Here is a 27,873-nt window from a genome sequence, read left to right as displayed (position 1 = left end):
GGGCTCATAGGTCATCACGGTTTGCTAGAGGTATCTCAAAAACTGATGGAAGCTTGGCCGCCTTGCGCTACCACAACTTTCCTCCACGTTCTTGGTCAAGTTCTCCTCTGTGTCGGACGTACACCACCGGAAAAGTCAGCTAGGTAAGGGAGGTGCTTTCCCTCTCCTCGCCATTTCGGTGTCCACATGATCTAATCCAAGCCTGCGTCCGCTTGCCCACGCATGGTCTGGTTTCAGGATCCTCGATAGCTGGCCTGGTCTTGGCCACTTCCTATTGCAGTTGATCAGTCATTGGCCTCATCGAATACATTCCCGTCTGGCCAGTCGATGTCTGGCTACCATAGCCAGGATACCAGAAAACCAGGAGACCCTTCTCACTGAGGCATCCGCGTACGACCAGCATGGTGTGCTCCCTCTCTCGACTCATCGCTTCTGGCAAGCTCTATGAGCAAAGCCTGTACAGCTTCAAGATTTAGCCTTCATGTAGCATGCGTAGATACGTTGCGAAACAGTCGGTGACATCATCGATGATAGTGACCATTACTAATACAGACGTGAACGCGCTTCCAGTGATGTGGTCGCTCTATCAGCGCTTGTTAGTGGTCATGAGAGAGTATAAGATCGAGGTGATCCGACAAGGTTCAGTTTCCGTGCCGTTCGGCCCTGCTCACAGGTCGAGAAGCGCATGTCTGACGTGGAAAACTGGGACGCGGAGCATCACCATCAAGAGCTCACTTTTCTACTCGTCCTCATGTGCAACCTCCTTGACCAGGACAAACTCGGGGAACGAGTCCTCAACAGACTTGTTATTGGTAACTCTGGGATGGCCTCGGCCTCACCGGGTGTTGTCGAGTCAGGTCAATCTCCATTATCTGCTGAAGACACATCAATGGAGCTATCGAGGCTCTTATTGGACTGTTCGCAATGTCCCCTCTACTCAACCATACCAAAGAGAGGGAGTCTTTATGAAGAAGGTAGAGCATCTGATACCATGCGCAACGCTAGGTGAGGATCCCGTGCGGATTAAACTCGATCAGTTGGTGAAGTCAGATTCCTGGCGTTCACCTCTGGCCGAGCTCTACAGGTCTTATCTAACCTGCTGCGTTACAAGCCAATTTGGGTGGCCATGTTGCACGATGCAGCTACGGCCTCTAATCTTGCTTCTGCTCTGCATCGAATCATCGCAGCGTCAACTTCATCCGCTAACTGTTGGAGTGTTGAAGACCTCAGGGTGGCTATCCGGATTGTACTCATCAGCGCCCTTCATGTGTCGGTCAACACTGAAGTACCAACTAACCTTCCAAATGACTATCGTTCCTATCCCATGTCACAATCAGAGGTCGAGCGGTATTTGCTTGCACACAGGCATGCGTGTGATCATTTACTATCCGGCGAGGTTATGCTGGGCTTACTCAGCGCCATTGATCGGCAACCCGATCCTCTTTATGGGGACCGGGCTGTCCTGCGCTTGCTCACCGTGTTGGTCAGTAGTGGTGGGTTCAAAGACCCGGTCACAGGACCAGAGGTCTCCGCGATGTCATCATTGAAGCTATTCTCTATGCCCCCGCATGTCGTTCCTGACATACGGTAGGTGTATTGAATGATGACCCTCAGTGTAGAATAGAATCACATGCTCGTTTAGAGCCCGCCGCGTAGTCATCGGGTCGAGTGGCCCTCTAGAGCCTTCTCCTGCTGAACCTTCGGGGCAATGGCTTCTCATTGCAGCATCACAATATCCAAAGCTGATACTCGGTTCGCTTGCTCGGTGAGAATGCTAGATCCCTCTGTTCTGTAGCCTCTATCAGGATCATAGTCCGCTGCATGTCCTCCGATGATGAGCTCACGATGGTTCAAGGTTGTATACTTGCCTCAGCATTAACAGTACTGATGGATGCCCGTAGAGGAGAAGTATGCTGTGTATTCTCATGCTTCTCTGATTATCAATCAGAATCATTTCCTGGCCGCATTCGTTGAGGTCTGTACCGTCAAGTCCCCGATCCGGGAGCTTCTACGGGTCTTGAGATCCGATTCTTCTCTTACACAGGGAGCTATCTTGACCCTGGTTGCGATTATCTCGACAATCAGGTGGTGCTAATCAGCCCTTCTGGCCCTTCCTATTATCGCTGCCCCTTTTCACAGACTCCCCGTTACCTCTGAGACGATTAACAGTGTATTCGTCAGCAATTACGGGCACATCGTTGAGGAGATGATTAGCATCCTTGCTGGTTACGGCATCAAGGAAGAGGCATTTCTTGTGAGCCACCTTTCCATGTTCCGCTGCATCATTTGAAGTACCCAGATAATGACCGAGAGCCCTCCGGATGATAGTCAGCCACTCGTGGCTGAAATGCCTTATGGGATCTTCGTCCATTATCTTACTAATTCTGAGACCTGTCTTGATGACCCTATCGATCGCACGGTTAGAGATTTGCTTCTCTACATGCTCACAGTGTGTGTGCGGCCACCAGAGAAAGCACACCCAGGACTGTCAGGACGCAGGTGCTCAATATAAACGGAATCAGCATGCTGTAGTTGAATCAAATCAGAACTGCTCAAGATGTGGATAGTATCCTCCCTGTGCCTCCTCTACTACTGGAGGCCTTAGCTACTTGTACATTAGCCCTCATGGGAGAGGTGGATGGAGAGGCACGGAAGATGATGGCCGACGAGAGCAACCTGCAGCTGCAGACACTTGCCGCACTGGCTAGTTGCATGTGATATTTGAATGCCAATTCCAACTGGCCTAACATACACGACTCGAACGGAAACAGCTAAGCGCTGTTTCGATCTGAACACGCCGACAGCGAACGTGAGATAAGACTGGCTACCGTATTCTTTCAGGTTGGGTTTATATAATTGCATACCGCACGCTCCTGCTGTCGCGATGACCCTAACCCAACTGAAAGCGATCTCCATGGCCCAATTCATACGAGCGGGATCTAACCCGATTGCCAACATTGATCTCATCTCTGATCGAACCCTAGGGGTGGTGGGAAGAACATCTCAGCTCTTTCGATGCGACCGGCGACACCGTCTCCTGCAATTGTGCTCTCTCACACTCTCCTGCATAAAACTTGGTCTGGGGATCATAGAGGTGTCTTGGAGTAGTTGTGGCTACGGCTGTGCACTGCTTGTAGAGGAGGGCGGGAGGGATCTCATTGCGTTCATGATTAAATACATAGTTAAGCATTACGGTGTGCACAACCGGGTTGTGATGCGGTCGAGGGGCTCATCCTGGGATAAAATCCTTCTCGACGAAGGTAGGTTCGGGTCAACTCGTTTAGCAGTATGCGTTTTCTCACACAGGCGTATCTCGATTCGTATCCAAGCTCTTCCTCGATGCATGCGGGTATCACAGCAACCTTGAACTCATCGAAATGCTCGGCGGGCAACGTGCGTTGCTGGCTTTGAGTCGCAATAGCGAAGATCCCATCATGCGGCAGCAAGCGACAGTTCTCCTCACGAAAATGGCAGTGATGCTCGCCAAGTCTGGCCAACCAGGCGTCAGTGGAGCTCGAGAGACCTCAGTCGATGGTAGCATGCTTGCAGGATAGTAAAATGATGGTCTCTATTGTTGTATTGGAATATTGAGAGTAGAGTTGCCAAACCCGGGAAGGGAGCACTGACAGGCTATACAACCATCACAATGATTTACGTGTTATCCCACCGAAAGCGTCTCAATCTTCGTCACGCGAGGAAAACGATTAAATACCGTCTTTGATAACTGCTCGCCGTGAGAGATGTCATTCATCACGCGTGAATGGCGGGATAACATGTCCTCTAACAGGAAATCTGCTGTAAATTGCATTTAATAGCCATATACGTTGTCATATAGCGGTTGTATTTACCCTCCCTATAATTCGAAGTACAATAGATGCAGTTGTCGATGACAACTTGTCATCCCAAGACACGCCTGCCCGTCTGCAACGCTTCAGAATCGAGAGTAATCCACACGTGCGTTCAGACCTCGTCAATGGCCGACGACTTCTGTCGTTGGCATTTGTCATTTGTCGTCTCTTCTCAGCAGTGCACATAACTATAGAACTCAAGTTTCTGAGTGGCATCGAAACATTCTACTGCGAGCAAATTAATAGAAATCATAATCTATCCAAATCGTTGCCACCCCCGCACACCAGCTCAAAGTGCCTTCAATTTCTCGACGTCAAGGTCCATGTCGTCTACATTCGATGCCGGAGCTCTACTCCCGCCAAACTCGGGAGTCATTCTGCTCTCCGCCCACTCGACAATATTCCTGAACATAGTCGCCCACGGGCTCCCCCTAATCCCCTTCCACTCTCTCGGCATCCACGGCCATTGCCACGTCATAGAGCAGCGTTCAGGATGTGGCATCATAGCGAGATGCCTACCGTCAGGGGTCACCAGCCCAGCAATCCCATCAAGAGAACCATTCGGGTTGAAGGGGTAAACCGATGTGGGAGCACCTTGATCATCAACATAGCGCAGGGGCGCTAGATGAGACTCGATAACCTGAAACATACAGCAGTGTCGAGAATTGATAACTACCTGAGGCATACTACCTTGGTGTAGACATCCCTTTCAGGAAAAAGAGCCCTGCCTTCCCCATGGGCCACCCACACACCAAGGACGCTGCCTCCCATACCCCGGAACCATGTACCAGTCGCGGGTGATGCCGCATCTAGCGCGACGGAGACGAAACGAGATTCATAGCGGCCCGAACGATTGTGAATGAACCTGAAATATGATGAGCTTGACATGAATACAAACACGATCTCACCTCGGGCGGTGGCTGAGCTCAAGCAGCTGGCCTTTGTCTGTTTTGCCGGGCACCCATCCCAGCAGACTCATCAGCTGACAGCCATTGCAAACCCCGAGGGAGAAGGTGCACTGAACGACAGAAAAATGTAAGGTATCGAAGTCCCCTTGTTACTCCTACTTCTTCATCGTAAAACTTCTGCAGCTGATCGCGGCATCTAGTGTTGAAGGTAGCCTTCGCCGCCCACCCCTTGGCAGAGTCCAGTACATCTCCATACGAAAAACCACCCACGAAGGCGACCCCAGCGAATCCTGCAGTCACCAACAAGGATGGACATTCCACTCTCAAACACCACCGCTGATCACAGCAGCCTTCCACTAGGCTTCTTACCTTGTAATGTGACTCGGCCCGTGGCGATGTCGCTCATAATAACATCAACAGGGAGAGCACGGCATTCCAAAAACTCGCTGCCATCTCTCTGTCACCATTCGAGCCTTCCTCGCGGATTATGGCAACGCGTATCTTTCGCTGGGCTGATGCCGGTGCACGAGGCAGCGGAGCGAAGGTGAGTCGATACGGAGGTGTTGTTTTTCTGGACGCCATTACCTCTGAAAAAAACAACATCTTTCCGTAACTACTACCAATACCATAACTTCACCTCTTTCTTGTTTAACGCAGTTGATGTCAGCTTGCAGTTGCTCCAACTTGAAGCTCGTCTTCTCCCATTGCAGTCGGACATCCCCCACGCTCTCCTTCATGAGCTGCCTTCGAGCCCCTCCCTTGGACCTCAGCTCCACCTCAATACTCGTGCTACCACTCACACCGTTGCCCAATACTCGACATTTACTCTTATCCCCATATGCCGATATCACAGTGGGCACGTTGCTCGTGGCGACTTCCAATACCAACCCAGGGCCTTCGCTAAAGAGATACTCCATCACATTAGGGCTGCCGTCGGGACCAGGACGGATATTGGCCTCGTCGATGGAGAGGAGGTAACCGCTATGACCGCCAGCTATCACCATCTCGCACGCAGCGACCAGTAACCCACCATCAGAGCGGTCATGGCCCGCTGAGATGAGACCTCGGGCGATCAGGTCCTGAGGAGGGGACAAGGCTCAAGGAAAGGAAGTCCCCATGGTCCTATCACCTGTGTAACGAGGAAAGCATGAAGGAGTTGATCCACATCCACATCGCTGATCCGCCCCTCCCCATCCACATGGCCGCTCTGCAGCATAACATGGGCCAGAGAGGTTCCCTTGAGGGACGGGCATGTGTCCAAGTCCACGAACAGTAGCACTGATTCAGATGGTGACAGCTTCACATCTGGGGTGACCTTAACCGTCACATCAGAGATCGCCGCATACACCGAGACGACAACCTCGCCAGGTGCCTGGCAACGAGGGTGACAGACGAATCCCATCTTCGGCCCGTCACCACCTACCTTCACCGTCTCCTTCTGTTGGCCCTGTGGTCCATCCTCTCTATTGGGGCACTGGGCTGCCATACTGAGAGAGTCCTTCCCACCATCAATGGCAATCCCAAGGCCACACATGACCTCGTCAATAGCCTCCGCCACCTTGAACATCTTATACCCCTCCCCTGGCAACTTAGCCGCCCACATCCAGTTCCCACTGCATCTCACATCCTCTATGTTCTCCACCTTCACCCATACCAAGTTAGTGAGAGCCTCTGCTACCGCCAGCCTCGCCATAGCTCGCAAGGCCGAATCGTCACCAGACAGTCCCACAATAGGCCGCTCCCCAATAGCAGTCGCCGAGCCCTGTAGACTCAACATGGAAGTAGCGGTGACCGCCACATCAGCCAGGGGCGTATGAAAGGGCCCAACACACTGCTGCTGGGCAATAAGACCCGTCACTGAACGATCCACCTTGTTACATAGGAACCTCTTCGAGCCGACCGAAACCAGGCGCATGACCTGAAAGGAGGATGCATGCACAACTCGACAGTGGAGCGCTCACCTTCCACAGCGCCCGCTTTATGTCCCCTCCAAAGCCACCGAGCTGATGCTCAACTATTCTCGGCTTGTTGAGATGGAACGTCTTCTGTGGCATCTTACATAGCACCTTGTCCAACGGCAGGTCCACTGGTACTTTCCCTTCCTTATCGACTACCCTACACCTCCCAGTAGTGACCACACTGCCCACCTTCGACCACGGTGCACCCTCACGGCGACACAGCTCAGCAAATAGGCCCAGCTTAGTCTCAGGCAAGAGCAAAGCGTCGTTCTCCTGGTACTCGGCTATCCACAATTCCAACGCCGACAGACTAGGGTCGCCCGTCAACATATGTCCCATGTCGATTTCAAGACCCGTGGGCTCGCCAATCTCCTTCAGCACGTTACCAGCCCCTCCAGCGCCTTGGTCGTGGATGGACAAAACCGGATTGTTTCCACCCATCTCGACAAGGTAACGAATAACCCTGTTCACTCTTTGCAGCATCTGAGCATCTCCACGCTGGACCGCATTGAAGTCCAGATGCTCCTGATTCTCCCCCGCTACCATCGAGCTAGCCGCCCCTCCCCCTACCCCCAGACGGTACGCAGGTCCGCCCAACTTGACAATTGCCGCCCCTGGCATCGGCGGTAGCTGCTTGAGTCGGTGACGACAGTCCATAGTACCCAAACCACCACTCATCATAATAGGCTTCACCCATTCGATCCTCTCCCCTCCGACCACAGCACCATAACTCCGACAAAATCCGTTGATAACAGGCTCCCCAAACTTATTACCGTAATCGCTAGCACCATTAGATGCTTGTATGAGGATGTCGACCGGCTTAGCCAGGTTGCCGGGATACTTCCACGACCTGTCCTCCCAGTCCACTTCACGTTCGCTGTCTTCAAGGTAAAGAGCACCCACACAATAAGCCGCCGTGCCCGCCAACACCAAACTGCCTCGACCAGTACTTTGCCCATCCCTCAGCCTCCCGCCAGTGCCAGTCTCAGCTCCCGGGAACGGAGCCACGCCACATGGGAAATTATGGGTTTCACATGTGAAGGTTATATCGTAGATAAGAGAGACCTCCGAGAATTCCCCCGTGGTCAAGTCAGGCAATAGACCAGTAAAGCCACCGGCGGCTCCGCGTATTGCTGAGCTGTTGTCGCTGAACGCCACTGTAGAGGCATTGGGGCGACCCCCCTCCTTCTCGCGTTGCTGAACTCGTTTATAGGGGTGCTTTACGAGTTGGAACAGCGTGTGAGGAACCTCCTCTCCATCCACCACGAGCTTCCCTCCGAAAAACCAATGACGGGAGTGCTCACTATTACCCTGGGCCAAGTCGAAGCACTCGACCTGATTATACAATGACGGTGATGAGGGTAAGTGGCCGAACTGACTCACAGTGGTAGGATTGCGTTTGAGATCGTCTCTAAACAGCTTGGTGTAATAATCCAGATCCTGGGGATCGTACCCTAGACCATGCTCATCTGAAACCAACACTCTACATATTAGCCCAAAGCCACTCCAATAACATCACCACTGAATTTTTTCAGAGCGTCCTTCCCTTCTGACATCACATCCACTTCACCCCATGGAGCCGGCTCTGCAGCTTCCGCGTAAAGGAAGCCGCCCGAGTCTGCGGGGTATTCCATTTCAGTCATTCTATCGTGTACCTAACAGTGTTGTGATATATGTTCGCTTCCCTCAGCTGACCCTAGGAGTTTTCTCACTAATCCTAGGAGTTTATGTACAAAGTAGAGTTGAAATGTACAGGAATTAACCAGAATTTCCTCAGAAATTTCATATTGTCACCAACATATGTGGTTGACCATGTGAATATTTTACCAAACTGGTATCTAATGAGACGAATCTCCACACAGTCTGACTTCGAGCCCAATCGGCCTCTGCTGGAAACGGTAATACCTCAGCCAAGAACTTCTCTCGTATTTCGGAAGATGACGGCGTTCGGATGAGGTACCGCCTTGTCTCTGACATGATAGTAGTATAGATGATCTGGATCCTTACTTCTTACTCTCAATGCGTTCCACACTAGCAATACCCGCAGACAGGCAGATGCTCACAGCGTTAGTGCACCAAGCTGTGACAAACTGTTGTCGTGGACCAACCTCGACGATTTCAGTGGAATGGTCATCCTTGGTAGCCGGCAAAGAGGTTTCCTTAGTAACGACACTGCCAGTACAAGGGAAAGTCTCTTGAAGGAGCCACAGTAGACGACTCTCCTCCTCATCAGTGAGCCCACCTGTACCGGCGTACCAGTGCAATGACTGTACCTGGCCATATCTCTACATAGTATGCAATTCCCCAACCGCACTACTTGAACATTGAAACATATCTCCCCCTGAAGGACTACGACCCCGGCAACCTCGGACTGCTTGGGCTCGACTCTGCGGTAGAAGCGGATCGGGGCAGGGACAGTCATCGTTACTCGAGCCAGGCAAAGAGTCGAAAACCCCACTACAGTGCTCATAGAAATTCAGCTTTCACAAAAGCATACGATCGATCTATCAAGCTCACACCTGGACCAGGGTAGTAGTGTGACGTTGGCGGATGAGAAGTGGCGTGGTACAACCAGCTCCTTAGGGATGAAACTACGACTATGGTAATTAACCCAAAATGATCGTGCTGAAGCAGACTCCCCCAAATAGACTGCCAACTTTTCAAACCCTGAAGTTTAGGGCCTAAACTGTGTCATGAGAGAGAGAAAACGAGATAATGCGTCTGGGGAATATTTTCAATGTAGACTCGGAAATTCATCGGAACATTGAACAACGACGGTTTCAGCCGATCAATTGGCGTTTCTTGGAGAACTCCACATTCTCTGCGACTGGTCTGGATGAAGGAGCGCTTATCCTCATCACAATTAATACAGTAACTCGGAGTTGCCTCTACCTAATATACAGCTCCGGTGGCTCAATTGGATAGAGCGTTGGACTTCTAATCCAAAGGTTGCGGGTTCAAGTCCCGCCCGGAGTAGTTCTATTTAAAAACTGGACGGTGCGTCATGTCGTTTGTACCTTGTGCTTGATCAAGAACTTGTCGTTTCTGAGGCCTCACAGGCTTATTCTACTCTAGATAGGCTCAAGATTGAGTACTGTCCCCGGGGCGTGCACTATTGCGCAACCATGAACCTCCTATTTTCCCGTGAGAATAAGGTCCATCAGAATCACATACGCTCAACACTTGACACAACAAACGGTAAGTGATACCTCCGGAAGCAGGTGTTAGAATATTACAGTCAACTACGTGAGCTCTGCGATTTCTGAGCAGCTAGACGAACACATATCCGGTATAACCGCTGGGAAAGAATGTCTCCAGCGGACAGAAGCACTACTAGCATACCGAAGACGTAGGGTACTGACACAAGACACGAGTATACAGAGTCGAACCCATGAGAACTAATACTACCCCAGATGGACCACACGCATGTTTTGCTCTCTTCGTCAACGGCCATCAGAGCATACGCAGAACACACAGGATCGACGCACGTGTTAGTCCGGGAGTCGTAACTGACGTCCAGGCATATGGATTTGAAGTTCGTCGTCGTACAGTACCGTTGCTGCCCTACGCAAACGGGCAACAGAGCGCATCCGAACTGAGCACTAGCGGCGGCCTCATTCGATGGTCTCAACCTTTCAAGCGCCACTTCGTTACCAACCCAGGTTATGTTGGCGAACGTAGCACGCAGTGCTCGCATTCCCAGTATGATGGGCGTGCTGGTGAACTCGCCGGTCACTGGTGAGCTGAAGCTTTGTAGGCAAACTTTCTTCTTATCCTCCATAAGTAATGCGTCCAGAGGAAGATGGAAGGATGGTGAAGACCTGAGCGCCTTTATCACATGCCTTGCCAGGAGGACTTCCTACGGATCCTCTGCCAACCGAAAGCTCAGCGTCGGCAATGGGCCATCCGCTGTGCAGGTCCGATTGCTGCTACAGTGAAGGTTTGACGCCCACCCAAGGAGAGCTTCTAGTAGAGCAGAGGGAACGATCAAACATTCATGCAAAGTACCTGCAGTGCCCATGGCGGGCGTTCTTGAGGCTTCAAAGCCTCACCACAACCACTTACTTGCAACAGCTAACCAATTCGAGCTAATGTCCGGTGTAAGCATCCCGAAGTTGCACATGGTCGGGTGGTAACTGAGACAGGTTCACAGGCGCTCCACCAAGGCGAACAGCATACACCATGAAGCCAGGGTAGCGTGGAAGTCGCGGACCCGAGTCTTGAAGTCCCTCGCTCCAGACACTTGCTATCGGGGCTCCTTTCTCCCACAGAATCAGTCGCGACTGGGACAAGTCGAGAGTGACTCCCGCCAGAGGAGCTTTAGGACTGCAGAAGTCAGCGACGGTGGAATCGTTCCGGCAAGTGAAGGCAGTTTCTGATAGCAGTCTCTCTATCCATAGCCGTGTATATGAGACTACTATTACTTGCGAGCCCTAGCACGCCAGCCACATCCTCATTGACTGATACCTTGAGGAGAGGAGAAAGATCCATGGGAATTGATATTGGTGGATGACAGAAGCATTGCTTCGCCCCAGAATGCCGTCCCCATTATAGTACACCACGACTGAGTCCCTCAGTGCCATCCAGAGCCACTCGGAGTGGTATAGAAGCGCTCTTATTGCTCGAACTGATAGATGCCAGCTCCTTGACCTGAGGGTCGCCTCCAAGCGAAAAATTGGGGGTTATTCCAATTGCCTATGGCCTACCTCGATTCCCTCATACTTGAAGTAACGTGGGCCGTCGAGATTGATGTAATGAACCGTTTCTGATCGATACAGAATTACAGGGCCACGTACAGTGGAGACTGTTGCCATTCTATTCCGACTCAAACGAGACGAAGGAACAGTGCACCGTTTACTAAGAGTTCTCTGTGGTGTCCCAAGTGCCTCAGCGGTCGTACGTCGGTACTCAGTCGACGCATATTTCCACCACCGTCATATTACTTCGGGCCTTACGCCAGTCCATTTCCCTGCTAGGTTGACAATCGTAGAAATCGCCAAAGTTCGGTATGTCAGCATAACATTCTGCCGGGTTCCTGCATGGCTCCACAGTATCGCTCGCATCGATTCTGTAACATGCGCCCTGTCGGCCTTTAGACCCACACGAGACCTGAATCCAAGGGGAGAGCATCGTTGGAAAATCCGGAAGTATTCTCCGGCTATTGTATTTTAGAGCAACAATGACAAAAAGACCCATGGGCCCTACTACCACGACAGTATCCGAGCCCATGCTGTCTACGAGTAGTAACATTTCCTGAGCCGGATTTCCAATCTTCATCCGGACTCCCAGGCGCTCTCCGACCCGCTCGAGTGGCTGGACGATATTGGCAACGATCCGAGCAGCCAAGAATGCAATGGGAAGCAGAACCTCAAGCCATTTAGATGTCATGCGATTAAAAGTATCCACTGAAGAGACTCCCGGTAGAACGCTTATCTAGGATACTCACACCATGCGAATCACACAGATGAGGGACCGTGTAAGCCTCGCGTTGTGCAGTACAGGCTTATCGGAGGACAGGAGTCCAACCAAATGACAATTTCGTTGTTGGAGTGGAGTGCAACTTGTACTTCACTCCAACAGTAGTCAGTGGTCATTAGGGATGATGCTACGTCGTGTCATAGTGATGTTTTCACGATCAGGTCTGCTTCGTAGTAGGTTTGGTCGAGGCGGTCTCCTACTGTAAGCGGAATTCTCGCGTATGATATTGAAGCCTCTTGACCTACGTAGAATACGAAGCAGATGACTGCTACCGAATAAGCAGGAGACTGAAACAGGAAGACATGCAAGCGGAGAAACTGAAGAGATACGTTGAATAAATGAGAGAACATGTGAAGTTCAGATACAGTCAGCGTGAGCAAACGACACCTGAGGGATTCGAACCCTCGCGGGCAGAGCCCAACGGCTTAGCAGGCCGCCGCCTTAACCACTCGGCCAAAGTGTCTTACATGATATTCTCGACTGAGGCACCTATATGCGACAGAGTACAAGACTGCACGGTAACAAATGGCTCGAATTCAGAATGGTCTATGTAGTGTACTTCACTTGAAAATCGGAGCAATGTCGAGGTCTCCCCGAGTCTCAGATCTGCGAAATAGCATTAGTGTCAACGACGAAGATAACGCCGCGGAGGGCGAGTGCTGATCCAATCGAGTAAGACCGAGCTGGTCTGGCCAACTATCCCTCGCCGCGAGTATGAGATCCGAGCAAGCTTTGACCAGCCAGTGTGATAGATTGGACAGTTGCAAATCAACATTGAGGCTCCTTTGGACAGCGGCAAGTATCTAGCATCCCGTCTGTCTGATATCTCCCTGGGGAATAGTGTGTAACCACCAGGTTTGAGAACTGCTAACCTCCATCACCCCGTGTGTATCGTAAAATAGGTCTATTCAGTGCTGAAGACATGAATTCCACAAGAATTCCAAATCGAGTCAATGCGGCTGCCAACGATTCCCTCTAAGTGGTCCAACACAATGCCAGAAAACATGCAAACTCCTCATTATTGGTAGGCGAGCAACTTCTCAAGGTCTAGGCTCAAACCGCATATCGTAACAATGCGAACAGCGTACCTGAGAACTCTGGATAACGGGCTTCCATGCTCCAAAGCGCTGGTCATATGAGACCTGTGAGGTGCTCACACGCTCGAGCGGTGAGTGGAATCGGTTCACAGGTGATGACAACGTATATGTACGAGAACAATACAATTCTTGCTAAGCTTCCATTTCAATACCGAGCCTCACAACAAACAATCGGATATCTCCTCGGCCACAGGGTCATTGTTCGAGCATTTGCTGCTGCCATCCCGTTCAACGAGTAACTCGCAGAGTTCTCCAACCTCACCACACAGGGCCAACGTGAGATTTCTGATCGCCAAATAATGACTATATGTACACGGAGAAAAAACCCCTCGTTACCTCGGCGTGTGATACTGGAGCCAGTCGCGGTCCTTGGCGAACTCCGCCATTTCTTCAGCCACCTGCCCGAGTGTCTCCACATCGTGGGCTCTCCCAACTCTACACTTCCTCGGAGTATAGGATTCATACTCGTTATATTTAGCCGAGGAGCCCTTCACGATATCTGAAATGATGCGCACTGCGAACCGCAATGCATGACCGCTAACCAGAGCCCTCACCCGCAGGATACTTCGCCTTGTTTTTCGCCATTTTCAACCCTGCCGCCTCGGCAACGTCAATGGACAGAGAATTAGCAGTGATGAGTATTAGTCGTATGAGTGCATGTAGTCGATCATTGAGCTTCTCAGATTCGACTGTAGATGAACAACTCAACCGCATCGGAGGTTTCCAAGGCCCGACCGAAAACGAATCTATTCAGTACCCACTAGTAGAACGTAAAAAAAATTTCTAAACCAATCATACATTTGGAAAAAGTAGGCGTGAATACCAGAATACACACACATCACACACAAGACTCACCCTCATTCAACGGCTCCGACCCTTCCCCCTTCCACTGCAGTGTCTCAGCTACGAGCCCGGCAGCTCGAGCGACTCTGAGACCGCAAGCTGCCGGTGGGGCCGTTTCAGTGAACCTTCGTTGGATATCTCTGATAGCTGTAGAAGCACCACGGGGCACCTCTATCGAGGATGATTGAGTGCTCATCTCGACCATAACGACTGAATGTAATATCTATGAGGAAACGTAACGGCAACTCAGAATCAAGCTCCCCACTGATAGAACTATCCCAGTAGGCTTATTAGTGACACCTCACCATGACGTTCCTCCCATGAATGCAATCGCAAATTTCATGTGTATTATGACCGCAAGAGTCTCGATAGGCCGAAAGTACACAGTTCTATCAACCAAAAGGACTGCACAAAGCACAACCGGGGGAACACACTTGAAACACTCTTCGGCAGAGGAAAACAACAGTCATGCAGTCCCCACACTATCAATCACGAAATCTGGTTTCACGCTACCTAACGGAGCGTGATACCACAAATCACTTGTTCATTCTCACTAGTTTCCAGGTCGGCTTTCGAGCAGCATCCCGACAGAGCTAAGCAAGAGGCAACACCAGCACGCTGGGCCATGAGGATATCTGTGTCGAGCCTGTCTCCAACGACCAACGTCCGGGATGGCTCGAAGTCCAGCTCAGTCATGACAAATCGTAACTATATCGTAAGCAAAGGTAACCTGATGGGCCTGGCGGACGTAGTCGCTATGGCGTTGCAGAAACGGTTGCAGCGGATACTAGATATACGTACAAATTCGGGATTGGGCTTTCCAAGGACTTGGGCATCTTGTCGATCGCTGAACCTCGCCGCTGCATTGATTGAAGCCAAGATGACACCCTACCAAAGAGCGGTCTCACACAGAATCTCCAAATCAGTTTGATAACGAAATGCAACCGACTGATAGTCTCAACAGCGTGGAAAGGGGGTGCACAAAACAACGCCATTATGTAGCATGTATCCAATAACATAATATAGAAGCCTATTTTATCTGCTTATAGCATTGCTATGATGCTCATGGCATCTTAGCATCGTTACAAAACCCAATCACACGACACAACATCAATGGAGCAACAGGCGACAGATGCACATCTGCAGGACGATTACCTCATCGCAGCTACGATGATGACCAACAATCTATGACTCACAACACGACGACAGAACTTCTTTCGAAAAATACTCACAGTAGCAGGGATCTTCCAAGGCCCCATCCTGTCGAACGAATCGTCATTAGTTGCGTAGAAGAAGAACTCCTCCCCAGCCATCTGGAAGGCCAGCGAAGCTCTAAACCACAAAACCAATGGTATGCACGCACACGTCAGAGCTCCGTCAACAGTTTAGCAGATAATACACCTGCAGATTTTCTCGAATGAGAACGCCAGGTCCCAACCAACAACGATTCCATCGATCTTCGAATTCAGTTCTCGTGCCATCTCCTCTGCTATTATTCTGAACCTCTCCTCACCCAAAGGCTCACCGCCTGATTAGACGTGAGTGTTATACAGGAGTTGAAAAACCGTTGGTACACGCAAGGCCGGTATTTGTGGTACACGATATTCCTACTGATTCGAGCTCTTCCACTATGCCTTCACCTCCAATGACATAACTGAAAACTTCGAGCTGAAAAACTGTTGGCACTGGAGAGAACGAAGACTCTCATTACACACGTCTAGCGTGAGGGTGTCGTCTCTGGATAAGCTTCGCTGTGTAAAAACAAGAAGGAAACATCATCTTCTCAGAGCACAGTTCACCCAATCCCATTTCGCCGAACTTTGCTCGCATGCCCGCTCGGGACCTCGAGCTCGTATTCGTCATAAATGCACTCTGACAAGGGGGAAACAAAAATAACGTGTAGTGCCGAGGGTTTCGCAGTGTGGAAAAATATGCACATGATGATACTACAGACGCTGACAAGGACAAGGAAATTCTGAGGAAGTCTCTCACATTACGTCGTGTGTAAATATAGCGAGGAAACTCCTGAGCTCAGTTGAGGAAACCAAACATATAGTCCAACACTAGCGGCCAGTGGTAAGTCCTCGAACAATGCGTACCTCCTTGCCAGCATCGTTTAAAGCCTTCAAACACTTGTCAACTCCGGGTATCAGATGCCCACCTTGCCAGATGACACCATCGCAGTCAAATATGATGTTATCGTAGTTCGCAACTACGTCATCTATGCAAGTCACGTGATTAGAGGGCATCGTTTTGAGAAAGACTCAATGGGCTTGCACTCGAACATATGCGTTTACGCGATCGTTCACAAGGCGGTCTCTCATCGTCCATGTACCAATCACACTGTTGCAAGTGCTAGCATAAATAGCACACTTCGGTGAAGCGCTCTATAATTATGTTCCCAGACGGCACTAGTGTGATTGCCCACTGCATCATGTTACTGCTTCATTAAAACGCTGCGTTTGTGTGAACAGAGGTAACCCCTGTAAACAGTTTCAAACACACCTATTAGAATCTATTCGATACCAGATTGGTCATGTAATGAAGGTCTATTGCTTTCATCTAGACAATGATGAGGGATGTCGTTACTGAACATTACGTTACATGACTTGATGTACTTCTATAGAGCCAGGATGCCTGAAAATTTCAGTATTCTGGGATTTCCAGTGGAAATCCGAAGCCGAGAAGATTGAATGTATCCGGTATGAGAGTCAAGTTCATTTCTCTTACTCGACCATAGTCGACACTCTCAGAAAATGTGGACCATGGTCGAATAAAAAAGTTATCTCGTACAACACTGCCGAATCTCCTGCTCGATGAGATGACAAGTGTGTGGTATATGTAGAAGTATCCAGTTCGACGATGCAAAGGACTGAACTCAAAGACAGACTTCCACTCGAGACTATGAATAGCACTGTGGCGGTCATGGTAAAACATGTAGTGTACTGAGGACAATTTAATCGTCATCTCCAACTATTGACCTGCCGGTGTATCTACGATCAACAAAAGTGGATACAGAACACGACAAGAGAGCGAGATGCTTCTACGCTGAATGAGATGTGCATGCACAATACGCTTCCACCATAGATCTACAGCTTACATGGCAAAGGAGATCTATATAGCTAAATTCGCCACCAATTCTATCTTCACTAAGAGTTGCAAACAAGCGTGATTCCTCCCGAGTATTGGGCAAGACCACCCGAACTGGCTGAAACCTGATGTGCAGACGATACTATGAGAGAGGAGCAACCATGAATACGGATGAGATCCTTTATCCTTCCGGATTTGCTGAATAATACACCAGACTTTGCATGCAAAGTCGCTAGTCTCGGGCGAGACCATCTGCAGAGATATGAATAAATTGCCAAAACTACTCCAGTGATGCTACCGGATGACTGAGATCTTTCACCTCTCGCCCTCCAAACAGCTCATGAAGAGTTTCTTCAATGACTGCGGAGCCCACGTATAGTCGTAAAACTTCAGCGTTGTCGATGAGGTAGATCCCTCTCGACGATATCTAACCGATCTGTCAACGGAAAGTCCTCTCCGCTACAATGCCTACTTGCTCAGCAGATGCAGCCATAGTTGTGGGAAGGTGTACGTTGTCCTCCACTTCTGTAGGAGTACCACAAACGTCCTGAAGTTCGGCATTCCCACATCGGCATGTAACCTCCCTACGGGCATATCATGGAGACTATACAGTCTAGGATAGACTCTGTACGTCGACTGAGACACACTATAACCCAGAAGGCTCATGAGGCACTCGTAGCGCTCATCCATCGGCACATCTGCGACAGGGCGGAATGCCGGCAACTGCATCGGACGAACTCGATAGAACCACAGACGGAATGCTGTACTTTGAGTAACCCTCCAACGTAGAGCGGCATCAACTTCAACGTTTCTGGTAATAACAGCTGTGTATCTGCGAATAAGGGCGAACGTCAAGACGTAGGCAAGGAACAAATATCTTGGCTTGTTCATTCACTGACCTCTCTGTGTTGGCATGGAGGCACAGCTGGTCCTGTAGCCATGCAATATCGCAGTGCACTGCCCGATCAGCTTCTCCTAGAGCAGTGCATCAGTGAGTAACGCGTGAGTCGACCCTTAGCTGTACTCAAAATGATTTTCATTCATTAAATCGGCCGGACCACGCACTAGTAAGGTAATATACTCACCCTTGGAGGCTGTCCCGTAACAAGCATCTCCTCAGCCGCTTGCCGCGCCAGGAGGTTAATCAACGTTTCAACATCTGGTGATCGATACGCCGCCGAGACACTTGTGGACACAGAAAGTCGCAGCGTATGCACGCGCAACAGCCTGGAGCAAACAAAACTCACGCATTCCAGTGACGCATACCACAAGAGGCAACAGTCGATAGCGTTAGACTATTATTCCAGCTTGATAATTCGTTACTTTATTCATCATGAAATAGTTAGAGTATTCAAATGTAAAGTCCCTGAATGGACTGATTAGATTGTCTTGTCTGCTAATATCACCGACAAAATTGCGTTGGTATGTACAGTAACGAAGAAGTTGACAATGGTGTTAATGACAGTAGTCCATCCCCTTGCGTTGATGACGCTATTCATGCCTTTGTCCGCTCTTCATTTTCCTCAGCTGAGATCAGGTGTTTCCTCGCTAATTATAGGAGTTTACATACGGATTCGGGTAGAAGTGTGCAGAAACCAATAAAAAATCCCTGAAATTTTCTCAGAATATTCATACTGTCACCGACACATGTAGTTAACCATGTACATATTTTCCCACGTTGCCTTTAAAGCTCATCTCCCAACCTCTAGGTTTCACATAAGAACACATATCAGTTGGACCAGACGATGACCTCACCGGATTCCCTCTGCATTATGATGAAGCACGGCCAGCTGGAAGTAGGCATATCTCGCCGGGAGATCCTCATCCACGTAAATCGAGAATCTGACAACAAACACTTCACCAACCAGCAGGAAGACTCTACGCATAAGGAAAAGTAACGCGACTGGGAATTCAGACTGAACGAGCTAACAAGAAATCTCCTCCAACTAGACGTCCACCCTCGCGTACCCGAAAACAGCATCACAGTCTATCCTAGGTACCAGGAAGCCTCCACGAGGATCAGGCACGGCGGGATGTCTAGAAGCCGTTTGAGACCATCTGCTCAGATGCCGGTCAATACACAGACCTCGAGAAACACCTAGAAAGATAGTGGTTGCCTCTAGCGCCACATTAATGGAGATGGTTACTGACCACTACAGTTCATTCTCCAGAATACGAAACTATACGATTGGCTGAACTCATGCTAGAGCGGATAGATGCACACATAAAGCCATGGACCCCTCTCACGGGCCTGGACAACACATCCGTATGCAGCTGCCTTAGTTACTGCTCGAGCTATGTCGAAGTGAAGAGCTTCTCCATCCTGAGGAGCCACATCCGACTTCCACCAGTCAAGGTCAGCACACATCTTCAACAGTGAAAGAGCGATAAACGTGAATATTCCCCCCGGTGTTGGCCGCGAGGTAGCACAGTGTCGGCAGGCGAGCATGGTCCTCCTCCACCGGAGAAAATGCCACAGCCGTAAACGTGTCGACACTCACCTGACGCCAGTTCTCTACTTCAAATGGCATGCAAGAAAACTTACAGCGTTCGCCACACATTCCGCCAGGAGGTCTGACCACAGCTTAGGGTTCTTCGGCATCAACTCAGCCTTCCTCCACTCGGGACTTCGATCGGTCGTCACCGTTGGACCTGGTTTCCAAGGAGACCATTGGGGCTACTCTCCAAACCGTACTTCGTGACCGCTGCGCACAACTGATGCCAACGTCAGGATATGTACCTATAGCTGTATGATATGCTGTGACCCATGGGGGCTTGGAGGCCGACCACAGAACATCAACACAGTTCCACCACCGTGCATACCCAATCCTTGCGTGGCCACTTGAAGCGCTGCAAAACCACACGACACGGAAGGCCCTGATAAAAGTCTTCGAGGGCCTGAGCGCCCGAAGTACCGCCGAGAACTTACTTCTACTGGATTCGACCTCTCGTACGACCGAGTCTAGCAGCCTCTGAATAGCCTCCTGCCTCGAATGTGGACTCACAAACAAGGCGCTCGACTGACAAAACGGTGTGACGGACGTCCACAGGGAATGCCTCACATGAATCGGGAGGAAAGGTTCGTCCACATCAGCGACAATAATCTCCTCAGCCTCATCCGTAGAATTCAAACGGTAGCAATGAATAACATCATCAAAGAGTATCTAAACTCGTAAAAGCCCTCCTAAAAGACACTGAAAGTGCCCCGAAGCTACTAAGCATATTTCACTCGCTGTTGGCATGTAAGGAAGCAGTGTCCGCATGCTAGCAATGATCTGATGGAACATCCCTGATGCCACCTGAGCGCAGCTAATGCTCATGTAGCCTGCCGTCCCCCCTACACTGTAGTAGCCACTATCAACGACAAAGCAGAATCCCGGTGGGCGTTCTGTCGAAGAACCATCAGGACCTGAAGGCCTGCTAGTCGCAGCCGGTACTATAATGAAGAAGACTACGTAGATAGTCTGATGGCGCCACATAGTCTACACTCCCGAACTGGAGCTCCGGCCTCTCCCGCATACTCGGAACAGGGCACTGGTGTATCTACTAGTACAGTGCCAGGGGTTACATCTGCATATTCTCTCGTGGCGAGATCTCGGCAAAACGTGGTTGTTGAATAAACCATGGTTTGCGAAATTGCGTCGTCAACCTCCACACAGAGTTGTCTGTGAACACCGACCTCAAGTCGTGTTGATACCAGCCGAGATCGATGGACATGACCACACACACCTGTGGGACCTCCATCACATAGTTGCAGAAATTGCAAATGCATTCCTCGCCGCCACCAATCCATTGGAAAGCAGGATTCGCATAGGCCCTACCTGACAACCACCAAAGCCAAGATCTCCACAGGGGCCCAGACTTCAACCGTGTCGCTGACTTACATCGCGGGCATCTCATTGGCCCTGATTCTCCATAGTTAACGAGAGGCACGTCCTTCTCATCGCAAGAGAGCTCAGCAAAGGGCTGAGCTATGATGCCCAGAGCTACACCCGAGCTGTTGACTGCTGACTGTAACGCAGGTATCTGAGCTGAGACCATGATGCAGCCTACTGCTCGATTATAGTTGCTATACAGTATAAGTCGTCGACCTCAGGAACCGGCAAGACGCATTTCCCTTATCGATTGCTGTGTATACGCTACAGGCCGATGGTGGTCGCTAACAACAAGACAGGTTCACTCCTTGGCGGTTACCATCATAGCTGACCCCAGTCTTGTCGGTCTCAAATCGGCGGCCCCCTCGACGCCGAATCGGCTCCGACAAGCCAGTTGGTCGCGGAATTGAAGCGGCATCAACTCTAGCTGCATTGCAACTACGAGCATCTCCCATTGGCATGCCTGATCACCACTACTGGTAGTCACTAAATGCCGTACAAGGGCCCACTGAACGGCACATGTCGGTGATGGTAACCACGGCCACCGACGCGCTTCAATGGACTGCCCTCTGTCGACCTTGCATAGTTAGATGGTGACGAACCATAAGAAGCCGTCTCGCTGAGGTCTGCGGGTATAAGCAATACTCAGGTTCACAACCAGGCGAGCATAACTCACCACTGATGCTGCCGAGCACGGGAGGTAGGCCGACAGCAGCCACTCTCGAGCCTCGACTGGACATAGGTACCTCACAGTCCTAGTACGAACAACAGTACTCTCGTATACATGCTTAATCACATCCACAGCTACCAATGACTATAGAAAGCATATCGATCATGCCAGATACCACAAGCCACTCACTGGGAGCTCCACAGTTTCTCCATCATATCGGAAGTCCGCCGATTTCGGGAAGGAAACAGGCGCATCCACAGGCGGGGGCGGCAGACCTTGCCGACTCTAAGACGCATCACTCAGTGGCCCACCTACCATCACAGCTTACAGCTAGTGAGTGGCCAGCGTACCGAGCCGAGGAGTCGTTACTCACAGTTGGCTCGACATAGCCAAACGGTGGGGCCTGGGCGGGGGCGTACCCGGGCACTCTAGCAAGGTGCGTCGGGGAAGGGCATTTCTTCGGGCTAACACCTGCGACCATCAATAACTCTGCAAGCTCTCCCACGGCCTCACCTCGGTAGGAACTACTGCTACGCCTACTGTCCGCGCTTTGAGGTAACGGGCCGATGGCTTCAGTGTGCATCATTGGCTTTACGCGAGCACTACAGCTCTACAACGTAATCCATTAATCCTTTCCCCACTGCTCTACCTTCGACTCAACCCCTCATTGACACTACCACTACTCAGCTCACGAGGGTCTATAAGAAAACTAAGTAGTAGCAGAAATATGACACTCTGATGTAACTAGGCACATTCCTCCTCGCTGCATAGAGCCTTACGAAACTACAACGCAGAGTAGGAGTGCGAGAATTGGTCATTACGCTATACTCAGCCCCCAACTGGATGTCCCCTCCACTCGAGAGGCAACAACAATACAGCGTCAACACTGGCAAGTGGGAAGCTCATTGTTGCAGTTATTAGCATAACGGTCGTGCTCATGAGGGGCGATCTTCATCCCTCCTTGTGCTGTAAGCTCCTGCTGAGACTTCCCCTCGGCCTGGGCTCGACTACGCTGGTTATAAATTTCTGATCACACGATGAGATCAACTCCGGTGGAAAAGGAGCGACACGATCACCTTGTAGGAGATTCTCGAATATGAATTTGACATTCACAGACGACACTGCAGAGGCCTCAGCGAAGAACAGACCGCTCTGCTTCGCAAATACCGTGGCTTCCTCCGTCGTTACCTACACCAAGACGATTCCAATATGGAGCCCACACGCATTCAAAAAGAATAAATTTTCTGGAAGCAACTACAACGCTCCGCTAAGACTCTCGTTTCATACCAAAACTCCGACAAATACCAATTCGGTACCATACTACTTTACTAACTATCATCTATCTGCTCGAACAGAGAAAAACGTAATTCGTGTGATAACAGCATCCACGGATAACGGCCGATCCAGTGCGGCGCTTGAAGTCTCGAACGTGCCTCTTCTTATCACCTGTCTCGTAGAAGAATCCTTTTCCACTAGATCGATCTTGTTGCCGACTAACAGTATGACGATATCAGGCTCAGCATTCTGCCGAAGTTCCTCCTGAGATCAATATCAAATTCGGCTCCACAGTTCAGCTGGACAAGCCGCTGTTACCATCCATTTAGAGCAGTTGAGGAAGGTGTTGCGTCTGGTAACGTCATAGACCAATAAGGCACCCACTGCTCTGCGATAGTGTGCTGATGTTATTGCTCGATAACGCTCCTGGCCCGCTGTGTCCCTGATACGCCATATTCCCACTCCAGGTGACGGCAAGGAGCAGTGTGGGGATATATGCACATGGTCAAGTTGACCAGGTCAACCACATGTGTTGGTACAAATATGGAAATTGCGAGGAAATTTTGGGAAATTATCGTTAGGTTGGTACACGTCTACCTAAGATCGTGTGTTAATTTAGTGAGAAAACCAATCATATACTTCAACACTAGCAGGGTGTACGACGGGCAGTCCTTCGGTAACCCCTACACGAAGGTCGCACAGGAAACGCGTACGAAAATTTGCTATAGATTCACCCGAGTTCAAGACTCCAACCCGTGACTGCCACGGTGCTACTACCATCACTATTTCTACTCTGCGAGATTCACAAGTCGTCAATCTGATCAGCGACCATGTATTACCAAATCTGAGCTTTAACCGTGCCACCAACGGCAAGAGGTACCGTCCTCGTAGCGAACTCCACACCTATCGTTGCAGTAGGGGCACGGGGTAGTGTACCCTTGATATATCGGGACAAGAGATGGGTCTTGCCAACGGTAGCATCGCCGACTAGGACGACTGAAGTGGTAACGACGCTTGCTTCTTCCATTTCATGGAACATTGTCAGCGAAGTTATGTGCGAGTAATTCGAGGAGCGGTACGCTGATTTTTGAGCCCACAGGCCGCCTGCCCGTAGTACTTTTGTAAAGATGGTCATATTCGTCGTCCATGGTAGCGCGGGAGTTGGTAGTAACAAGAAACGGAAAACGATTCACAACTGCGACAACAGCAAGATCAGGTTCATCGAATAGTAGCTCTCTATGCATTCCGTGAAGTTCACCAGCCAGTGGCGGTGTTCCTCAATGCTGAAGGAATACCTTTACTGGCGTTACCTCCCTTTTCCCTTCAGAAGACACAACGATACCCGCCCAAATCCCCACCCAGTAATATCGTGGTGCTAGGCTGCTAGTCCAATGCTGCTCGTTACTTGCGTTGCGAAGTTTCAAGAACTGGCAAGAATGCAAGATTAAGAAATCTTGGAACTTCCAAACTGCTATCGCTCAGAGCAGTCCTTATGAAGGTAGCATGCCACCTCCATCTCATCATCGCTGGCGTCATGTGCTCTGTAGTAGCCATCGTTATCGAAGCCCCGGCCACTGTCTTGGTGAGTCCTTTACCATAGAGTATCCTCATCACGATGGGTGATCTCGACTCTCTACGTGGTCAGATAGAGATCGATGAGATCCCGACCAGAGACTTCCGTGCTGACTTGGCGAGTGCTATTAGGCAGAATAGGAGCACCAATGATGTCAAGGGTAGACCCAATGACGATGCCTTGGCTGCACATGGGTGCTCATTCAGAAATCCTCCAGGAATGGTCGTTGACAAGTTCAACTCTATCAGCAATAGGGGACGGGCTGGGCTTACCCCGTGATATTTCCAACACGGGTGGCACCCTCGACCTCAACACTGAAGATGCTTCCACTGGTCTGACTGCCATTCAAGAGGCTGCGGCAATGGGGCAGCGAGATACGGTGAGCTGGAATGACTCCCTACTTTGATCGGGAGCTCTGCCTCGGGTGTGCTGATGAAGGAGAATTTTCTTCTTGTCACTTTTACTGCGGCCTTCTGCTATGGTACCTAGCAGTCCCTCTCACTTCGCCTCGCCTGTGGTCAGGTTCGATTGCTTTTGGAGTATCCTGGCGTTGATATCGATGCTCGGACGGCGAGCGGGGAGACAGCTGCGTACATGGTCATACCACACCGTTGTGACATCCTACCACTACTTGTTGATGCTGGTGCTAGTCCAGTTGAGGGTTGGAGGTAGGCGGCCGGCAAATATCATCGGGATGCTTGCTACGCTCAGGTGGCGGAGGTCCCCTCTAGAGAAAGCAGTGGGGCATGGCGCCTTAGACTGCCTGCAGCTGCTCTTACGAAAGAGTACACAGTTCATTAACAATGCTGACGAGTTGGCTGAGATGATCTGGGAGCCCGAGATTGGGTCAACTCTGTCTCACGACGGGTAGTAAATCGACCATTTCCAACTACTCTGTGTGGTGCTGCAATGTCGTTAACAGGTACGTGGAATTCAAAGTGAATGTGATGCGGAAAGCTAGCGGGCCGAGTACTATAGAAGGCGAGAAGCGTGAGTTGTGCTCGACCATCCAGGAAGTGTTTTGACCAACTCCATCAGGTTTGGCGGTACTACGTTATTTGCATCTTGTTAATTTTGACTCATTTGCCGTGGACTTCACCTGGGGGGTCCTCATCACGGTTACATGTCTATCTTGCTTCGGTCTCTGCTGCTTCCTCCTCTATCACTTGGTCGTATGGGGACCACTCGATAGGAGGAGGCCTTCCGATGTGTGGTGTCTTTTGGGCCTGGGAGATCCACTCGAGTAAGCGTTCAATCATGCGTGAGGACGTCTACTTGCGTTCGCCCTTTAGGGTTAGTCTCAACTGTTCTAGCGCTACACTTCTGCCTGACAGCGCACCGTCAACGGCTCGGCACAAACCCAGAATAGGGTTAGAGGACAAACAGTCTGGCGAGATGAGCTTGAGTTCCCTTTGCACTGTGGCTACCATGAAGAACATCACTTGGCTGGACATCTTTGTGAGTTGGCAGGGGTCACAAGAGTCTAGTGAGTCACTTCATCGTAGTTGCCTAACTTGACTAAGAGCAGACGGTGGAAGTGCTGTGCATTCAGGTGAAAATTCCGAGTGTTTATGTTCCCCCAGGAGACATGGATGACTTCTTTTCTCCTCACGAGAGTAAGTCTGGCGTGCGAGAGGATCTCCACAATGGGGATCACCCGCTGGCTATTCCATGATTTTCATATGGGTTCATGCGAAGGAGCCACTCAGTGGTTGATAAACTCTCTTCAGCTTTACAAGACCGCCTTGATAGCATCGAGGATCGTCGTATGTTGGTCCGAGTGGTCCACTATACGGAAGTGGTACTACGGTGTAGTGCACTGATAGGATCAGTTGTATGGGTGAGGCAGCTACCCTGGACAGTCGTGATGGAGCCCTATGGTGCTCAGATGGGCTGTATTACTGATCGACCGGCCCTTGCGGCATTTTTGGTCGCAGCGGCCAGTATGCGGATCTTGGTCACCCTCTGTCTGGCGAGCCAGTGAGTCTAGGTGTGCCCGTATGAGTTGAGATAGCCTGTTGTTGCAGGTCTAGTGAGGCACACCTCCTCACAGCCTTCAGTCGAGGCAGGGAGAGGTCGATTGAGAGTGATATACGGCTCGTGATGGAGTCTTTGGAGGACGTGGAGGAAGCAACCCTATTATCATCAGCATTGGCAGTTAAGGAGAAGGTGCGGTATCAGCACACCTAGGATATTCTCATCACGGCTTACTACTAGGCTCGGACCTGGCTCATGGCGTTCTACTCCCGAGGCTACTGTTACCCGAGGCATTCGTCACTCCTGCTACCTCTGGTTGTGGTCCTTATGGCCTCAGTGATTGCAGTGAGTGGGCGATGCTCTGTTGTGGTCGTGGTGGAGCTGTTGTCAGGTTGCATTCTCAGTTCACGGCCAGGGGCTCAGTCTTGGTATATTTCCTGCAGTGTGAGTGGGTATGTCCAGTGATTTGTATCGACTCGCCCATGTATAGGTATAGAACCAGTGAATCCCCAGTGGCTATCTTTGGTCGGGCTGGCACTCTAGTGCGCTACTCGGCGGTCTGGATGGAAACTCTATTTATTATCGTTGCCGCTGAAATCATGTAAGGGCCAGTGATCCTTGCTGTACAATGGGATATGATGCTATCGAACTCTAACGCCTTCATCGTCGAGCACAATTAATAATGTTGACAATATTATTAATAATAGTAGTCCATCCGATTCAACCCATACGGCTGATCGGAACAGAGCAGTTTCGTTGCTGGAGTGATCCGATGCATTGATAGGTTCAACATCTGCAGCAGTTTTGTTGTGGGCATAGCGGCGGTACAGGCCCGCCTGGACGGCCAGAGGTCAGTTGGCGTGCTTTTGAGGAGGGTGGGAATAGCAGTCAGGTATTTCCACGATACATTCTCCCTTACGAGGAGTCAGCCTGTAGAGATGGATGGACACTGCAAAGGTACTTGTGTCATTGTTACAGGACCTGTATGCTCTGCAGTTTGTGCTGCTTTCGTTGACCAAGTCTCGGCCGATCAGTGGAGACTGCTGCGGCATCCACTGGGCTATATCTACTTGATGTGGCTGGTGGGCAACCCGCGTCCCTTCAATGGTATCCCTGTGTGTTCAGGTGACCCTAAGCGCCGCGACCGCATTTAACTCGGCACTGGCTTGTGAAGAGCTTCCTCTGATCTTGCACTACTATACTAATAGCGTCGCTATGTGCCTATGGTGGGCATTGCCAGTGACAATAGGTGCGCCAGCGTGGCTGATTCGTGTGTGAGGC

At 50.5% G+C, this 27,873-nt stretch overlaps 9 protein-coding genes and 2 non-coding genes across 11 annotated transcripts; 3 read left to right on the top strand and 8 right to left on the bottom strand.

Annotated features, from left to right (window-relative positions):
• Positions 1-4,220: 4,220 nt before the first annotated feature.
• Pmar_PMAR013149 (Phosphoribosylformylglycinamidine synthase, putative) lies at positions 4,221-9,184 on the bottom strand (the record flags this gene model as incomplete). The annotated part of the gene is made up of 16 exons (XM_002776370.1): positions 4,221-4,252; positions 4,368-4,488; positions 4,539-4,713; positions 4,757-4,866; positions 4,916-5,046; positions 5,126-5,213; positions 5,342-5,343; positions 5,394-5,835; positions 5,886-6,128; positions 6,180-6,674; positions 6,718-8,049; positions 8,098-8,183; positions 8,234-8,369; positions 8,620-8,684; positions 8,729-8,987; positions 9,032-9,184. The coding sequence occupies 16 exons, from the start codon at positions 9,182-9,184 to the stop codon at positions 4,221-4,223; spliced, it is 3,870 nt and encodes a 1,289-aa protein (XP_002776416.1).
• A 432-nt stretch (positions 9,185-9,616) lies between these two features.
• On the top strand, positions 9,617-9,690 carry Pmar_PMAR013148. The gene has a single exon. It is a non-coding gene; the product is annotated as a tRNA-Arg (tRNA).
• Positions 9,691-12,573: 2,883 nt separating this feature from the next.
• Positions 12,574-12,655, bottom strand: Pmar_PMAR013147. Its single transcript has one exon. It is a non-coding gene; the product is annotated as a tRNA-Ser (tRNA).
• Positions 12,656-13,621: 966 nt separating this feature from the next.
• Pmar_PMAR013146 (conserved hypothetical protein) lies at positions 13,622-14,337 on the bottom strand (the record flags this gene model as incomplete). Its single annotated transcript, XM_002776369.1, has 3 exons — positions 13,622-13,788; positions 13,844-13,978; positions 14,145-14,337. The coding sequence occupies 3 exons, from the start codon at positions 14,335-14,337 to the stop codon at positions 13,622-13,624; spliced, it is 495 nt and encodes a 164-aa protein (XP_002776415.1).
• A 261-nt stretch (positions 14,338-14,598) lies between these two features.
• Pmar_PMAR013145 (4-nitrophenylphosphatase, putative) lies at positions 14,599-14,828 on the bottom strand (the record flags this gene model as incomplete). Its single annotated transcript, XM_002776368.1, has 2 exons — positions 14,599-14,645; positions 14,687-14,828. The coding sequence occupies 2 exons, from the start codon at positions 14,826-14,828 to the stop codon at positions 14,599-14,601; spliced, it is 189 nt and encodes a 62-aa protein (XP_002776414.1).
• Positions 14,829-14,840: 12 nt separating this feature from the next.
• On the bottom strand, positions 14,841-16,381 carry Pmar_PMAR013144 (Pyridoxal phosphate phosphatase, putative; the record flags this gene model as incomplete). Its single annotated transcript, XM_002776367.1, has 5 exons — positions 14,841-15,020; positions 15,365-15,464; positions 15,534-15,660; positions 15,848-16,004; positions 16,232-16,381. The coding sequence occupies 5 exons, from the start codon at positions 16,379-16,381 to the stop codon at positions 14,841-14,843; spliced, it is 714 nt and encodes a 237-aa protein (XP_002776413.1).
• A 2,592-nt stretch (positions 16,382-18,973) lies between these two features.
• Pmar_PMAR013143 (hypothetical protein) lies at positions 18,974-19,590 on the bottom strand (the record flags this gene model as incomplete). Its single annotated transcript, XM_002776366.1, has 3 exons — positions 18,974-19,064; positions 19,191-19,320; positions 19,470-19,590. 3 exons carry the CDS (start codon positions 19,588-19,590, stop codon positions 18,974-18,976), a joined length of 342 nt encoding a protein of 113 aa, XP_002776412.1.
• Positions 19,591-19,828: 238 nt separating this feature from the next.
• On the bottom strand, positions 19,829-21,263 carry Pmar_PMAR013142 (hypothetical protein; the record flags this gene model as incomplete). Its single annotated transcript, XM_002776365.1, has 9 exons — positions 19,829-19,874; positions 19,988-20,099; positions 20,152-20,242; positions 20,285-20,386; positions 20,438-20,521; positions 20,564-20,631; positions 20,711-20,765; positions 20,952-21,043; positions 21,107-21,263. The coding sequence occupies 9 exons, from the start codon at positions 21,261-21,263 to the stop codon at positions 19,829-19,831; spliced, it is 807 nt and encodes a 268-aa protein (XP_002776411.1).
• A 1,222-nt stretch (positions 21,264-22,485) lies between these two features.
• On the bottom strand, positions 22,486-24,239 carry Pmar_PMAR013141 (Rab11b, putative). Its single transcript, XM_002776364.1, has 6 exons — positions 24,160-24,239; positions 23,882-24,038; positions 23,361-23,484; positions 23,214-23,306; positions 22,844-22,955; positions 22,486-22,793 (listed from the first exon to the last, which is right to left on the bottom strand). Exons 1-6 carry the CDS (start codon positions 24,188-24,190, stop codon positions 22,648-22,650), a joined length of 663 nt encoding a protein of 220 aa, XP_002776410.1. The 5' UTR covers positions 24,191-24,239; the 3' UTR covers positions 22,486-22,647.
• A 418-nt stretch (positions 24,240-24,657) lies between these two features.
• Positions 24,658-25,640, top strand: Pmar_PMAR013140 (hypothetical protein; the record flags this gene model as incomplete). The annotated part of the gene is made up of 5 exons (XM_002776363.1): positions 24,658-24,775; positions 24,822-24,994; positions 25,138-25,283; positions 25,327-25,482; positions 25,538-25,640. The coding sequence occupies 5 exons, from the start codon at positions 24,658-24,660 to the stop codon at positions 25,638-25,640; spliced, it is 696 nt and encodes a 231-aa protein (XP_002776409.1).
• Positions 25,641-26,482: 842 nt separating this feature from the next.
• Positions 26,483-27,746, top strand: Pmar_PMAR013139 (hypothetical protein; the record flags this gene model as incomplete). Its single annotated transcript, XM_002776362.1, has 7 exons — positions 26,483-26,595; positions 26,643-26,784; positions 26,984-27,036; positions 27,083-27,193; positions 27,377-27,442; positions 27,485-27,549; positions 27,589-27,746. 7 exons carry the CDS (start codon positions 26,483-26,485, stop codon positions 27,744-27,746), a joined length of 708 nt encoding a protein of 235 aa, XP_002776408.1.
• Between the last annotated feature and the right edge of the window lie 127 nt (positions 27,747-27,873).

Source organism: Perkinsus marinus, assembly GCF_000006405.1.
Source record: "Perkinsus marinus ATCC 50983 genomic scaffold scf_1104296953744, whole genome shotgun sequence".
Lineage (NCBI taxonomy): Eukaryota > Perkinsozoa > Perkinsida > Perkinsidae > Perkinsus > Perkinsus marinus.
Note: the sequence above shows the minus strand (reverse complement) of the source record. Positions and strands in the feature narration are given on the sequence as shown.

Excerpts from the sequence above, each read along its gene's own strand:
- Pmar_PMAR013141 (XM_002776364.1), bottom strand. The coding sequence starts at position 24,190 with ATGGACGACGAATATGACCATCTTTACAAAA. Across the intron at positions 24,039-24,159 it reads ATATGACCATCTTTACAAAA|TCGTCCTAGTCGGCGATGCT; the intron begins GTACTACGGGCA and ends TTACCACTTCAG. Across the intron at positions 22,794-22,843 it reads ATTCGAGAATCTCCTACAAG|AAATTTATAACCAGCGTAGT; the intron begins GTGATCGTGTCG and ends TCGTGTGATCAG.